This window comes from Trypanosoma brucei (assembly GCF_000002445.2).
Source record: "Trypanosoma brucei brucei TREU927 chromosome 11 chr11_scaffold01 genomic scaffold, whole genome shotgun sequence".
NCBI lineage: Eukaryota > Euglenozoa > Kinetoplastea > Trypanosomatida > Trypanosomatidae > Trypanosoma > Trypanosoma brucei.
In genome coordinates this window covers 5173205-5189488 of record NT_165288.1, presented here as the reverse complement: position 1 = coordinate 5189488, position 16284 = coordinate 5173205, and the positions used below count along the sequence as shown (strand labels likewise).

The 16284-nt window shown below is 40.8% G+C and overlaps 2 protein-coding genes and 5 pseudogenes across 2 annotated transcripts, besides 3 other annotated features; all 7 read left to right on the top strand.

The window, feature by feature from the left end:
• Positions 1-652: 652 nt before the first annotated feature.
• Positions 653-2179, top strand: Tb11.09.0006 (annotated as a pseudogene).
• Positions 2180-2475: 296 nt separating this feature from the next.
• Positions 2476-2556: a microsatellite.
• Positions 2557-3329: 773 nt separating this feature from the next.
• Positions 3330-4850, top strand: Tb11.09.0005 (variant surface glycoprotein; the record flags this gene model as incomplete). Its single annotated transcript, XM_824702.1, has 1 exon — positions 3330-4850. One exon carries the CDS (start codon positions 3330-3332, stop codon positions 4848-4850), a length of 1521 nt encoding a protein of 506 aa, XP_829795.1.
• Positions 4851-5111: 261 nt separating this feature from the next.
• Positions 5112-5167: a microsatellite.
• Positions 5168-5677: 510 nt separating this feature from the next.
• Positions 5678-6758, top strand: Tb11.09.0004 (annotated as a pseudogene).
• A 465-nt stretch (positions 6759-7223) lies between these two features.
• On the top strand, positions 7224-8654 carry Tb11.09.0003 (variant surface glycoprotein; the record flags this gene model as incomplete). Its single annotated transcript, XM_824701.1, has 1 exon — positions 7224-8654. The coding sequence occupies one exon, from the start codon at positions 7224-7226 to the stop codon at positions 8652-8654; it is 1431 nt and encodes a 476-aa protein (XP_829794.1).
• Positions 8655-9353: 699 nt separating this feature from the next.
• Tb11.09.0012 lies at positions 9354-9569 on the top strand (annotated as a pseudogene).
• Positions 9570-9574: 5 nt separating this feature from the next.
• Positions 9575-9600: a sequence feature (AT_rich).
• A 1931-nt stretch (positions 9601-11531) lies between these two features.
• On the top strand, positions 11532-13025 carry Tb11.09.0002 (annotated as a pseudogene).
• Positions 13026-14685: 1660 nt separating this feature from the next.
• Tb11.09.0001 lies at positions 14686-16115 on the top strand (annotated as a pseudogene).
• Positions 16116-16284: the final 169 nt, after the last annotated feature.

The following is a 16284-nucleotide window of genomic DNA, read 5'->3' as shown; positions in this document are numbered from 1 at the left end:
AGACATACAGTACGGTTAGTAAGGTACCTTATTTTCAGAGACATAATGCTTACACGCTGTTAGTTAAAAAAACAATAGAACAAAAAAAGCAACCGTGGAAGCGACATGTGAACTACGAAAACGTATGGAATCAGCGGCTGGTAGGATGACAACAATTAGGCAGCATCATAAATTTTTACAAGTATACTTATTAGTATCGACAGTCTTTTGATGTTTTCTAGAATAACTTACAAATGCGCGTAACGGTAACATGGCGTGATTTAATAGGTTTTCACCGGTGATGCCTCAGAATTTTATAGCCTACAACAGTTTAAAATTTGAAGTTTAAATAGAAAACGCGGCAAACACAGAGAGAGTTGCTTCGAAAGAACGTCGAATAGATGTGGAAGTAAACCCACCACACTGCAGATACGACATCTGAAGGATAACCGGTGAAAAATACAACATGTATAACAGCTGACGGCAAAGCAAACTGGGAAGAAAATTGAAAACCAGAAGTTCCTTCAACGAAATATTCCAAGCGCAATAAGGTACAAAACTCCCTCTATATTTTACCATTCTACACTAAATTCATGCCCGCGACCTCAACAGCTCACTGCTCCTAGCATCAAAAGCTGTCATCAATAACAGAAAAAGCAAATAAATAAAACAAATGTATACAAAAACAGCAGCACTAATAGCGGTGCTTCTAGCGCCAGACGTAGCGTTCACAGCTAACGACCACCATGTGAACGTACTAGAACTACAAACCCTGTGCCAGCTGGTTATCCTCGCCGATGCGGGCATAAGCGATGAACTGCCAAAACCATTAACGGAAGAGGTAAGAGACGAACTCTAAAGACTGAACTTATCGGTAGCACCAAACTCGTGGCGGGGAAAACTGAAGGCAGTGGCTACAACACCCACCAAGGAGCCGGACCCTTGCCTTCAAACACCCAAAGCAGAGACCTGCTCAACACAATACAAGCGCTGGGAAGCACTGAACATTGCGATGCATAAGCCAGACAACAGCAAGAAATATAAGAAATTTAGCGACGCCAAGCTTTTTTCACCCGCCGGCATAGCGGCCACCATCGCTGTCAGTGCAGCACTAGAACAAGCAATAGAGCTAAAAGACAGTTACAACCGTGAGCTAGCGGAAAGCCCACCAGAACTAGCGGCGACAGCAGCAGAATACGTAAAGCAGGCAGTCTACGGAACAAAAACGCCGACGGCCGGCCCGGCGCCAACCTGCGCCCCGACGCTCACCGGCACAAAAACGACCGACTGCAAGCTACCGAAAGCGGGTGAGGCAGTATGTATTTCGATGTTATGTCTGTGTGCACAAGACGGCACACAGAACAAGGAAGTCTGTGGCACGACCGCGAGCCCAAATCCGAATGGCTGGCAATGGGCAGAAACCGGAAAACCGGCGATCTGGGGCCACATACACAGTGTGTGCAAAACGGCACGCCCGACAGCGCTTACCGAGCACTCACTAACAGCAGCCATAAACGCAGTCCAAAGGATAATCAAGCATCACAGCCACAGCAACGGTGAATCGCTAGTAATCGGCACACCAGACAACAACCCAAACTGCGACAAAGCAGACGGTAAAGCATGCGTAAACCTCGAGGACATGCAGATAAAAACAGCAACAGCGCCAACCCAAGACCTAACGTGGCTCCGAACCTTAGAAACTGCAAAGAAACGATTAGAACGGGATGCCGAGCTCACAAGGGAAAGAAAGCGAGTAACAGCCGCCATAAAGGCGCTTCAGAAACAAGCGGCAATGATTGTCGCACACCTCGACCGGACTGATGATAAGGCAGCCGTATTGGCAGCTCAAGGGCAACAAGTGGCCGACAAAATCAAAACACCGGAGGAGCAATGCAACAAAATGAAAGATGAGACTGAATGCAATACTGATCCTAAATGCAGTTACAATTCGACTGAACTTGAAACAGGTAAAAAGTGCAAATATAATGCCTCAAAAGCCACAGCACAGGGAGTCCCTGAAACACAAACTCAAACAGGAGGGGCTGAAACAAAAATAGAAAAATGAAAAGGGAAATCGCAAGCAGACTGCAAATCTCCGGATTGCAAATGGGAGGGCCAAACTTGCAAAGATTCCAGCTCTCTTGTCAATAAGAAATTGGCTCTAGTTGTTGCTTCTTTTGTGAGTTTTGTAGCATATTAAGGATTTTTTCTCAAATTTGTGAAATGTATGGACTTTTGTTTTTTTACACGCTTTGCTAAATATATATTTTATAACACATTTAATGACGTTTGAAAACTTTTTTTAAACAAAATATGCATGCAAATATCCTATGGGTGTAAAGTAGTAAGGTGATATGGTATGCAAAGGACTGCTATTCTAATTTGCATTACGTATGTTTGTTAGTAAAATAAATAGTAATGGTAAAAATGGAAATAACAACTGTCATAACCATAATAATGATAGAAGAGTGTTGTAAGTGTTTATATACTAATATTATAATAAGAGCAACAATAATAATAATAATAATAATAATAATAATAATAATAATAATAATAATAATAATAATAATAATGATAGAAGAGTGTTGTGAGTGTGTATCATTTTTGTAACGATAGTGATTCAAATCCAGGACTAACAGCCGAATTGTAGGTGATAGAAACTGTTGAATCACACTTTTATGACACTGATAGTATTAGAAAAGTAGTACCTTCTGCTCTTTCAGAAAACAAAGAAACCAAAGCATATACACCAAAAACTCAGCGAAAGAACTGCAAGTGATGGAAGCGGCTTTGGAGGATAGATTAATAGCGCCAAATCAGCTGTAATAGGAAAAAACTAAAAATAGCGGCACAGGTACCGGTCAAAACAGCAATGTTAGAGCAAAAAAGCCAGAAACCAATACGGACTCAACAATAGAACGTGTTTTTGCGGATATAATGTACCTATATTGTTGGCTGTCAAAACTGCTGGGATCTCCAACAGAATTAGGCAATGTCTATGATGTTTCAAACAGATGACAGTAGAAATGCATAGAGGGGACCCTCAGATGTGGTAGAGTTTATTTTGTGAATTTGTTTGTGTAAGCATAAGAAATTCCATAAAAACTAATAGCAGCGGACACCAAGGGCAGTTCAAGCAGGCACAGGCATCACAGCACAGCACGGAGATCAAACTTCCTGCATGAAAAAACAACACCCTCTTTTTTGCCTAAAAATCTTCGAAAAAGAAGCTCACCGTTCGCTGTTGAACCCAGATACCAAACACCGCTGATGGGACATCGCAAAAAAAACACTGAGCTCACAGTCTTGGTCCAACCCCTTCTTTCTGAACAACAGCCAACCTTCTGTACATGTTTATTCAAAAACAAAGAGCAAAAGAGATGACCAAGCTCATGTACCTAGCGGCAACAGCCGCAATGATATTCCACGGATCGAACGTCGGACAGGCAGCGGATGACCAGGAGGCCGAAAACGCCCAAGAATTTGGAGCGCTCTGTAACTTAATTCAGCTAGCCTCTAAGGGCTTCGATAGTACAGAAATAAAAATTAACAACAAACTAACGGAGCTAGAAACCGACATACAGCGAGCGGAAATACTAGCTTACGACAACAAAACAGAAATCGAAAAAAGGGCAAAGGAAGGCACAGAAGGACTCAAAAAAGGTGACAAGGCGCTACCACAGACTGCGGATGGCATAGCAGCAGCACAGAAAATAAATGAAACGGCAAAGGCGGCAGCAGCCTTGATATCGGCACTGAAGGACAAGATCAAAAAGGTCGAAGCGGACACGGCCACGGCAAACAAACACCTTTACAAGGCAGTGTGGGGCAAAGAGGAAAAGCCTCCGGCACTCAAACCTGGAGCTGCCCTCTTTGCAGGGGCCAACGCCAGCAGCATTTTCGGCGACACCAGCTCAAACACACGAACAACCAACTGCGGCGGCAGTCAGTTCAGCTCCCAAAGCGACACGAACGTCGGCAAAACACTAATTAACGACTTAGTATGTATCTGCATCGACGGCCAAACCGGGATGAAAAACTGCGCGGCAACACCACACGGCGTAACCACAGCACAGAACAACTTCCGGACGCCACATAGCGCAATAAACAGCGCATGGGACGCACTGATAGACGAATGCCCACAAGCGCAAGCGAAAGTCAATCCAGGTGCGCTACAGGCAGCGCTTACAAGCCTGCTCTCGCTCATTGGAGGAAACACTCACAGCAAAACAACACCAACCCAAAACAACAAATACATTCTCGGCTGGGCAGATGCGACGGCGACAGGCTGCAACGGCGCGACCAAACAGATTTGTGTAAACTATGCACCATGGAGAAAAACGGCAGCAAACACCGAGATACGGTGGCAAGAGGAAGTCCGCGAAGCGATCGAAGCAGCGCCGACAGCAACAACCGAATCAGACATTACTGCCACCATCAACACGCTAACGACAATGAACCTAAGTGTTTGGCACCTATATGAAGCTGGTTTTGCGAGTGCCAGCACAGTGAAAGGCGAACCAACAAAGGAAAAAATTCCGCCTATAGCACAAGAAGAATGCAATAAGCACAAATCCAAAAAGACCTGTGAAGAAAAGAATTGCAAATGGGAAGCAAAAGGTGGAAAATCTGAAACAGAAGGAACATGCAAACCTAAAGAGGGAGAAGGAGAGACAAGTGCAGCTGGAGCAGGAGATGCAGGAGCATCAGATACGGCAGCCAAAAAGTGCTCCGATAAAAAAAAAGAAGAGGAGTGCAAATCTCCTAACTGCAAATGGGATGGAAAAGAATGCAAAGATTCCTCTATTCTAGCAAACAAACACTTCGCCCTCATGGTTTCTGCTGCATTTGTGAGTCTGCTGGAACTTTGAGAATTTCTTGAAAATTTACAAAAATTCGCAATTCTTGAATATTTTGATATATCTTAAAACTTTCATAAACCTTTGAAAATTCTTGACAATTTTGAAAACCTCGAAAATATGAAATTTTTGTATGAAAGTGGTCTGTAGGTGTAACATAATATAGAAATAAAGTATTTAAAGTGATTACTGTCCTAATTTGCTAAATATGTATTTTTTTTATTTTATAGATATAGTTGTAATGTAGTGTTATAGTCGTAATAGAAGCTGAAGTAATAATAATAATAATAATAATAATAATAATAATAATAATAATAATAATAATGATAGGAAAGTGTTGTGAGTGTGCATATACGAATATTATAATGAGAGTAGTAATTATAATAATGTAGATGATAATAAAAACCAGACACGCTTTATACAATAACAAGGTTGCGGTGTAAGTATGTGACCGTTTGGAAGGTCAAGAATATTATTAAAAGAAAGACACAGAGGGAGCGGAGAAATAAAATATACGCAGTTTTAAACACATAAATAAGTGTGGTTATGATGATACCAAAAGGTATGATAATTGTGATCATAAGATTTAGACATAGTCTAGTGAAGAAGCCTTATGAAATTTCTATCTTTGGTATATGTGGATAAGCAACTGACACCGCTAAATGTTGATGTTTTACTTTAGATACAACAAGGTGTGTTTTGAAATTGAATTTTTAAACTTATCGAAAATAAAAATATACGTTGTGCTGCTCACTTCTTTCCTAAGTTTTTTTCATTTTTCCTCATAATGCATTCAAATTTTAAAGTCATATTAAGAAATGAAATATAGTTTATGTGAACTTTATTTGTCTTTTCTGCATTTCGTGTGTTTAGGCTCAATGTCTCTTGATGGGGATGAGCCAAATAGAATAACAAATATGACAAAGACAGACCGTAAGGACCCAAGGGTCTTTGTCGTTGCAGTTCAAACTCATGCAACTCAAGGATGGTGCAGACTCATACTGAGCGCCAATCTAAGCCATGTTGAAATTACTACAATTGCAATAGGAGGTTTGTACAGCCATGTTAAGAGGAACTAGGTGGGTTATGCAATATTTATAATGACAGAATGGCAGTGATGAGGATATTGTAATTCATTCAGGCGGATCTAATGTTATTGTTTCTGACAGAGAAAAATATGAAAATGCGGTGGAATATTTTATACATAATACTGCGGCAAATGAAGGTAAGTTTAGGGAAGATGAAATAGTTAAAGAAAATCAAATATCTCCGGTTCAGTTTATCACAACCCCAGATTGCACAGCACCTCAATTGGATTTGCTTATTAATTCAGATCACAAAGAACATGTGGAGAGATGCTACTGGCTTTTTAATGTTGGTTACCAAAAAGAGGAGGATAAAAAATTACCCCATTTACTAAAATCACCTCCTAGCGGAAAACCTTACCTTGGAGGTGGTAATATAATCGCAAGAGTTTGGGCATTCAGGAGCTTAAACGTAGCATTTAATGAGTTATTGAAAACAAGTGACGACTGGTGGTCTGATCAAAGTATTTTCATGCCTTTGTGGTTGTGGAGCGTAACTCAGGAAGGAAGCATCAGTAAAAGATTTATTTTACGCAGGGGTTTGATTTCCTTGGACTATAACGAGAGATTTTTTTCGGTGCCGACCGCGCCAGTACCTGGAAATGCGCCTTTCATCCACTTCCCTGGCATCGCACTGGCATGGCGGGAGTTTGCAAAGCAGCTGTTCCAGCACCTCGGTTGTTACAGAAATTTCAATAAATCTAATTTTACTATTTCTAACTTAGGGGCGACAGAAGTCTATACAATAAATGGAAAATATTTAAGCCTTGTATATGAGAAAATTTGTGGCGATGCTTTCAAAAACGGGGATTTGTTTAAAGCAAAGAAATTGTGAGACGAAGCACCGAATACAACTGACTAACGGCGGCGCAAAGTGCGGCTTATAGTTTTTAATACACTCTTCGGAGAATTCTTGCATCTCTTGCAATATCACAACAGGTGCGACCAGACAATTTCCCAACCCAGTGGTATCGAAAAAGTTTATTTCACAACATGTTTATGCTTTTAATGCATATAGTGTCTCTTTTGGGAAATAAGCGACAGATGGAATACACAAGGAGCGAGTTTGAAACGGAGAAAGGTAACTGACGTAAAAACCTCAATTTATTGTTACGCCGCAACCGCCGAGCACAATTGCGAAATTAAACATAATATCGACAAAACGTCTGTCACACTTTTCACACAGTTGGCTTTATACCTGACTAAACACTCAACTCTAGGCAAAAGCAAAAGAAGGAGTGCAAAATAAAGAGCGGAAACCACCACCAACGCAAAAACAGAAAGAGCCGAAAGGACTTAAATGACCGCAGTTAGCAATATAATTGCGACTTTTATTGGCTTAGTTGTGGCAACACTGCTGCTAAGTCGCGGCACACAAGCTGACCCCGCAGCGGAACTCACAAAACAAGACACGCCATGCAAATCGGCGCATTACCTAATCAAGCTCGCTGCGGCAGCGGAGGGGAAACTGAAGAGTCTGCTGGAGAAAACAACGGAAGCGGTAGATGAGCACAGGGCGCTTGAGGTCTACGCAGCAACAACAGATACGGGGGCAGCCAACGCAGCAATAGCCGGGCTGTCAGAATACGCATCAAGGCGCACAGCGACTTTAGCAAAAGCGGCTGTAACGTGCGCGCAAGCAGTAAGCCAACTAACACGAACGCTCAACATCGAAGCCGGCAAAAACTTGGCGCTATCATCTGCAACGGAAATCAAATCAGCGACAGGGACAGCTCAGGCGATGTCAAACACCGGCCAAGGGCAGTCAGTCTCAGGTCACCTAAAACTGGACAAACTGACCGACGATTCATGTGCAAAGACATACACGGCGACGGCGGCAAATACAGATAACGACCCAGACACGCGGCAGCTAGAGTCGATCAGAATACACAAACTGGAAGGCAAAACCACCGCAGACACCGCCGCCGGTGTCTGCCAGGTCGCATGTGTAGGCGCTGCCTGCAGCACAGCCGAGACCAACATCAAAGTTTCATCAGCGGCAGCAACACTTTTTAAGGCAGGAGAACTTGCGCAGCTAGCGGTGAAAACAACCGACGCTAAGCCCAAACGCTCAGACACACCGCAAGGACTAAAAAAAGAATTGGAGAAACACCAAACGAGCATAGAACACCGCCTCTACGACTTTCTCAAAAACAAACCATGCGACGCAGATATGGCCTCAGTCCGTAACATGGCAGTTGTACAAAACGACGAAGGCGTGAGAAAAGCAGTTCTGATAGAATTACAAGGCCCGGCAGCCAAATACGACGCAAGCAGTGATTCGCAAAAGAAAGCCATAACAGACGGCATAAAAGCCATGTTCGGAGGCACTGAGACAGAATTCAATGCTAAGATATGGGAGAAGGTGAAGGCAAACTCAGTAAAGCAGAAAATAGCGGGAACAGACATTGACAGCAAAATCGAACAACTTTCTACCGACACTAACAGAGGATTAGTTTTAGCATACCATGCCTCTCAAAGAAAAAACAAGCCTAGCTGTAAAACAGAGACCTCCACACAAAAACCACAACAATGTGGAAGCCAAACAACCCCAGAACACTGTCAAAAAGAAGGCTGTTATTTGGATGAAAACAAAACGCCAAAATGTTTTCCGAAAAAGAGCAAAGACGACAAGAAAAATGGGGATTATGCCAAAGCTACAAACACCACAGGAAGCAATTCTTTTGTCATTCACAAGGCTCCTCTTTTGATTGCAGTGTTGCTTTTCTAAATTTTCCCCTATTTTTCTTGCTAAATTTTTGCTAAAAATTTTTGCTATTTGAAAACTTTTGATATATTTTAACACGTAACTTACCCGAAAAAATTGAACTGTTTTTGTAAGTTTGTAAAATTGTGACTCTGTAAAAATATTTTGTGTTTTTCTGGCAACTAAAATTTTTTTCCTTTTTCCCGTTTTTTGGAGTTTTTGTGGGTAGGTAGGTTAGTTAGTTAGGGGGTTTTCCGGCTTATGCTTAGGGGTAGTGTGTTAGGGTTAATTTTTTCTCCTTTTCTTTTTTTGTTTTTTTAGTCTTTTAGTGATGCAGCGGCTCCTTTTTTTTTATGTGCCCCGCCGCTGGTGATACGATTTATTATGCTTTTTTTGTACCTGGTTGATGCTTTTTTATTCTTATAGTCATGCAGCGGCTATTTTGTTATGCGGACCCCAACCCTTATTTACGCGACAAACATCTTTGCTTAAGTTTGCCGACTCAACCTCTCTGCAGATTTGTTATAATTTTACTTTTACACTTTTGTGAATTTCATCTCTGCATTTTGCGCTGTGCGACTCTTAAATTCTTTTAAAAAGCTGGCGCGTGTCCTATGGTTTTGAACGCGGTTTGTTTTTTAAAGGGGGAAATTAAGGAAATATACTAATATTTAGGGGATAGCCGCTAATTAAAATAAGCAACTAAGGAGTAGCTACACACTCTGTCTTTGGCACCCACCATCCAAAGGTGCTAGACTTCCGGAGGTACGTTTTTAACCCAAAAGCCGTCTAGGGTAAACTGTGCACATTGAGTAAGAAAACAAAGAAGGAAGTAAAAAAAAAAAGTGAACTGGTGGAAATGATAGAAACCCTACAGGCTCCACAGGAAGCAATTCTGCTTTGATTAATGCCCCTCTGTTGCTTGAATTTTTTATTTAAGGATGAAAAATATATTTAAATTATTTAAAAAGAAATCTAGGATACGAAATTTTATGTGGAAGTAGACTTTGGGTGTATTATAGTATAGTGATATGGTTAAAAAGATAGTACCATCATAAAAGTTCCTATTTTGTTTATTTTATTGATGATAATAAAGGCACGTAAGTATTGTAATTGTGTATATAATACTAAGTGAAGTAATAAAGACTAGAGTTGTGACCCAAAGTAAAGCACTTAAACAATCGAAAGATTGTATTATCAGTTATAGGTAGCTAGAGGGAAAAAGAGGAATATTAGTAAAGGAGATACAGAAAGGAAAAGAAATGGAAATAAATCGAATATGCGCAGTTATAAACGCAGTTATGACAACCTCTATCATTGTGCGCGAGGAGAAAAAAATTAGGGAGAACAAAACGTCATTTTCCTAGCTAAATGGTGTTGTTACGTAATTAGTAGCACTAGTAGTAGACAAAAAAGAAGAGAGAAAAATAAAGATTCGAACAAATGAACACAAAACAGAATAACAGCATAACAAAGAGAACAATAATACGTTAGAAGGATGAAGAGGAAAGGCAATGCTTCCCCGTATTTGATTTTTAAAATGTATGTATACTACTGTATAGATGAATGTATAGACCGTTGTGTTTGATCTTATTGTAGATATTAATAACCAGATGTAAAGAAAGACAACAAAAAGGTCAACAGTGAGAAGGGATTGGGTAAATGTGAGGTAACATCTAAAGCTTCTAATTATATATATATAGTAATAATGAACGCTAATGTTTGTATGAAACAATATGATGGGATCTGGCAAATGATTTTAAAGCTGGGAGAACCAATGGATTACAGTGATGAATAGAAGATTGATAAAAATGCGAAAATTTGTTTAAAATATCCCATGTATGAAACGTTGGGTTGTTCTTTGAAGTGGATAGAATTGGCAGTGATACACCAAAAATGCCTTGTTTATATACTAGCAAGACACATTCACCTTTCAAAGAACGAACAATCCATATAAATGTAGTCTCTAACAAAAGAAAACTAGCAAAAATTAACAAAGAAAAACTGCAAGAAGGCCACTTCTACATCTGGAATTACTAAGCGTTAAACGATAAAGAGCTAAACAGACGAAAAATGATTGAGGTCACAGGCAGAAAAGAAATCACCACCTGTAAAAAGTTCACTGTTACTTTGTTATTCCAGAAAATGCAAGCATATATGAAAGTGTAAAAAAACAGAACGGAGTAATAGACATAAATATTAAATTTTAAGGTGTAAAAAGTTTCTTTAATAATTTAGACACAGGGTGTGCTTGAATGCCGGAGCACAAATGGGAACTTCATAGATAGATATGGATGAAGAAGGGTTAGATTTTTATAAAGTGAGGTACATTGGAGTTTAAATTACAAAAAAAAAGACGTAATCTTCCACCTATTGGTTCGACGGTAAGAAACATATGAAAAGGAGTCCAGCATCAGTATCACACACGACAGCAATAGCATATGAAGTCAAAGTGAATTCAAAATATAAACAATATATGAGGTACAGCTAACTGTAGAGTTGGATCCAGCATGAGCCTGGGAGCTCCAAGTGAACAAGAGAATAGCAATACAGGTAACTGGAAAGCAGCTGTACGTTATTTAGCACTGGGTAACCTGAGAAGCTTAACTCGTTTGGATACTATTACTCAGAAAAATGGTAACTGCAAAAGGTATTCCATCAGTACTTCGAAGAGAAAGTGGCACGGACTGAGTGTATTTCACATACAGGTGCAGGCGGGATAGTGTAAAATTTCTCGTGTTGATTTTTAGGTGTATTTGATAATAGTAAGCACATGACGTGCGCAACAGAGATTTACCGCGGCAGCAGCTAGAAATGTAATGCATAAGCTTCAAAAGAAAAATACTTGTTGAAACCCACAAAACAGTAGCTCAGCTATGTATAACACGAAGGAAGAAACCAATGCTAAGCAAGAAAGCGGCTAAAACTACAACAGTGTCCGCAGTACTATTACTTTTGCTGCTGAAACCGACAGAAGCCCTAGCTTCCAACGAACTCAGCAGCGAAACAACAGATGCCTGTGCCTCAGCATCAGTTCTGAATGTCATCATCGCAAAATTAGAGGGGAAGCTCACAACGCGGTTAACACAAAACGAGCTACTGCTAAAAAGGACGAAGCAGGCGACAGCGGCTGTTGTTCAACCCTATAACCCGTCCCTGGCCAAGGCCGCAAGGGCCATGCTACCCACTCTACAGAGGGAACTGCAGGTGGCCACTGCTACCAGCCTGAAACACGCACGGCAGTCCATTCGCGGCGTAGTAGCCGCTGCAAATATAACAGGCCACCAGCTGGCAACGGCTTCAGTAGAAAAACTAGAGATAAAAACAGCGGATGCGTGGCAGACCGCTGCAGCATCAATCACCGGTGTAGCGGGCTCAATAAACTTCAAAAACTACAAAAAAACGGCCTCGCAACCTGTCAACGCTCAGTAAACGCCAAGAATGCAGCAGAGTTCGGAAGTTGGGCAACACCAGCAAAACTTAAGAAATTCACGATTTTCGTAGCGTCGCCGGTAGCAGATGCAGCAGGGGGCGCAACAAGGGCGCCGGCGGTAGGAGCCGGCCAACAGAACTCCACTAACACGTGCACTCCGGCAGGCGGCACAGCGGTGGCAGCAGCAGTAGCAAGCAACGACAATATCTGCATAGCAGGCGGTAAAGTATTTCAAGCAACACAAACGTCCCTAGACGCAGGTCAAGCAGGCGACTACGGCCTAAAGAAACTGGCAAGCTATAACGAAACCAACCAAGATCACTATTTAAAACAAGCGGCAATCGACATCACAGCAGCAGCTACAACACTAGGAGCAGCAGCGAGCAGGTTTAACCCTGACGATCTAAACAGCTTTATAAACGATGACGACTTCATAGCGGCTGTCGGAAGCATCTACGCCAATTTACCCCGAGACAAAGAAACGGGAGAGGAAAAAAAATACAGTATCCAACCTTATCACAAACAATTTTGGTAAACAAGAAAACTTCAAAACCAAGATTTGGGACGAAATTAAGGAGCTGAAAGTGCCAGCAACAGTCCTTGGAGAAAAGAAAGAGATGACGCTAAAGGACGTTGACAGCATAGGATTAGCTACGCGAATAATGGTACAACACATTACCGACAGCTTCCAGAAGTCGACATCTCAAGCAGACAAACAGCCATATACCACAGAATCCAATGCAGGAAAAGCGTCAGAGCCACCCAAAACAGCAGACGAATGCAAAAAACATACCACAGAAAAACCCTGCAAGGATGAAAAAGGCTGTGATTTTGATGAGAAAAAAGACCCGAAATGCTTTCCTAAAGTTTTAACTGACAAAAAAGCTGAAAAGTCGTTTTTTAGTAATTTGAGAGTTTTTGTTATTCATATATTTGTCATGATTTTTCTTGTAGAATTCTAGAATTATAAAGATTTGTACTCAATTTTATGAAAACAATTAAATATTTTATTTTGAGACAATTTTCTAAATTACATAAGATATGATACATTTTCATACTTTTGTAAAATCTTTAGGAAATATAAAAACTCTAAAATATGTAATTTTTACTAAAATGTTCATAATTATGGCTTATGGATGTAAAGTAGTGGAGTGAGAGGGTATGAAAAATAAGTGTCATTTAAATTATGTTTCTTTTTTTTCTTTTATGAATATTAAAAAGAAATAGTAATAATAAGGAAGAGGAGAGTGTGTTGTGAGTGTGTATAAAAGAATATTATAATAAAAGTGGTGGTGATAACGAATTACAATCCCAAAATAAAAGAAGTTAAAATAATAGAAAAGGCGAAACGAGAGTGATCGAGTAAATTAGTGGGAGAGGGTAAAAGAGAGAAGTAGAGATGGAATGTGCACGGTGATCAACATAAACATATTGATGGCCATTACCGCACACAAGGAGATGGTGGAGAGGACAATATTTGATTGCCAAATAGAGTTACTAAGTAGCGCGCCGTCTTCAGGTACAAAAGAAAATAGTAGAGGAAGAAGGCATTGTGGGCCGTATTTAACTCAAAAATGGATAAGTGCTGCAGCCGAGATATTGGTGGTATTTGTGGTTTTTAATCTTATGGTGAATCCTAGTGTCCAGCGCTGAAGTAGAACAAAGAAATGAAAAGGATTGTGTAAATTTTCGGTACTATTAAAATTATACTCTCATTGATTATAGTAAAAGTTGTCAATATTTGGGTGAAACAATATTATATTATGGGAGGAGAATTTTAAAACTGAGACTATTTGATTACTGTGTAATTAAAAATGGAAATAAAAACAAATCTGAAAATGCTTAAAATAACAAATATATAAACTAATGGATAATCCATACAAAGTGGAGAAGATCAATGAGAATATGCCATCAATTGTGAATATATACTGTCCAGTGACTATGAGATTTCAACGAACCAGTAATCCATATCGAAACCAAGTCCAAGCCACATTTGATAGAGCGTATCAACCACATAACAAAGTTTCGAAAGTTTTGCAGAGGGCTGACAACCACGGGAACACCAAGGGAAGAGAGAGGAATGTTCTTTCAAAGGATCGTAGGACTGGATTTACGTAGTAATAGATGCAAACTCAATAACTCTCAACTGAGATGCATAAGACCGATAGTAAGACTAAATCAAGTAAATTTAGAAGAATGAACCGCGGATTGCACTAAAACTCAAGGGAAACCAACCCAGTAAATGTAGGTGCACAAGCTGATTCTGGTTGCAAGCAAAATGTCGGGTTGTGCAGCCGCTTTGATAATAGCTAGCAAGAGACAGGTAGGCTCCCAGATGAGATTTGTACTTTCAGATACTAAAAGACAGGCCAGAGATTAAAGCGATATTCGCCAAGCGGCATCCACGCTCTTCAACACCATAATAATGTACTGCTGCCGGTGCGGACGCATAGATTGGAATACATAAAATAGAACCAACGGGGCATACCGAACAACTAAAGGGAGCAACACAACATTTCTTCGCACCCCCATAAAAATTATGACAGGGTCAGGAAAAAGGCTTATACAACTCCAAAGGCTAAATCAAGAAAGCGTTCAGTAGATAGAAACAACGAAAAAGCGATGGCAAAGGTGCAAAATGTAGTATTTCTAGCGGTACTGCTAACAACAATGCTGCATACTCTCGTCGAGGCGAAACCGGCGAAGCTGAAGGCAGTCACGCCATGCGATGCGACGGCACAACTGAGGAAGATAGCCAAATCTGCGGAAACCTTGCTAACCAATGCCCTAACCACAGCCCTAAGGCAAACTCAGGAGGCAAGCCGACTACAGGTAATAGCAGCAACGCGTTCTGGTTACTACGGCGCCGGCGCAGCGATCCTAGCACAAGCAAAGCAACGTGAGGCACAAAAGATCATGAAGGCGGTTGCTGCTGACGCTAGAAAAATATTGTCAGGGCTTATAGCGGCAGGGAACTTAGCCTGCAGCCAGGAGACATTGCAAGAAATTGGCAACGCCAAGATACAAGACGCCGCCTTGAAAACGGCAAGTGCGGCGGTAACGGACACCACAGACACCAAGATAACACCACATATCAGCATGCAACCCCATGGAGTGTGGATGAAAAACGAAGAGGCAAGAGCGGCTACAACACTCGCCGACACGCCTGCTCCAGCACAGCCAACAGTCATCTTATACACAGCAGTTGAAGCGACGCCCGGCACTAACGCCTGTGACGACCTAACTTTGTGGGGAAGGGCAGCACAAGCGGCAGTGTAACTGGTAGGAGCCGCTGTACGTCGGGAACAGCAACCGGGATAGGCATTAAAGGCGGCAAGCTCTTCAAAAATCAGCAGGTAGAGGTGAAGCTGCAAGCCAGAGGCGGCACCCAGGCCTACAGCGAAGTCGGATTAAAAACCGCGATCCCATCAGCGAAAACAATAAAAATGGAACTGGCAGAAATATTAAAGATGCAAAACGCAGAAGCGGCACTAGAAGCTGCAACAACAGAAACACCGATTACAACGTTAGCCACTGAGCAGAAACTAAAGGAACTAATAGCCAAGGCGATTGACGGTGACGACGCAACATACTCAGATAGCAAAAAACACCAAAAGTCGACGCATTCCTTAAATCAGCGTTCGGAAATAATAACGAGGCTGTTAAAAATACAATAATCAAAGAACTGAACGACCTAAAACCCGCAAAAGCGGCAGTTGGAAGAGATGGAAACAAGCAGCTGTCAACAATAACTGACCCCAAAGAACTAGCGGCAGCTCAAACTTATCACACTGTCAAAAGCCTCATCGTCGAAGAAGAAAAAAAGAATTAAAAACAGGAAAGTTTCTCTTGCCCAACCAAAACAGCAGACGAATGCAAAAAACATACCACAGAAAAACCCTGCAAGGATGAAAAAGGCTGTGATTTTGATAAGAAAAAAGACCCGAAATGCTTTCCTAAAGTTTTAACTGACAAAAAAGCTGAAAAGTCGTTTTTTAGTAATTTGAGAGTTTTTTCCTCAGGTGTTTGCTGCGTTAGTTTTGGCAGCATTTAAGAACTTTAAAGTATTTTTTCCCAATTTAATGAAACTTTATGATATTTATCAAAAATTGCTATTTTAAGATAATTTTGGATAATTTGATACAATTTGACATATTCTTACACTTTTTGATTAAAATGTGAAATTTTGAAAATTTTGAATAATAAAAGTAATATGTGTAA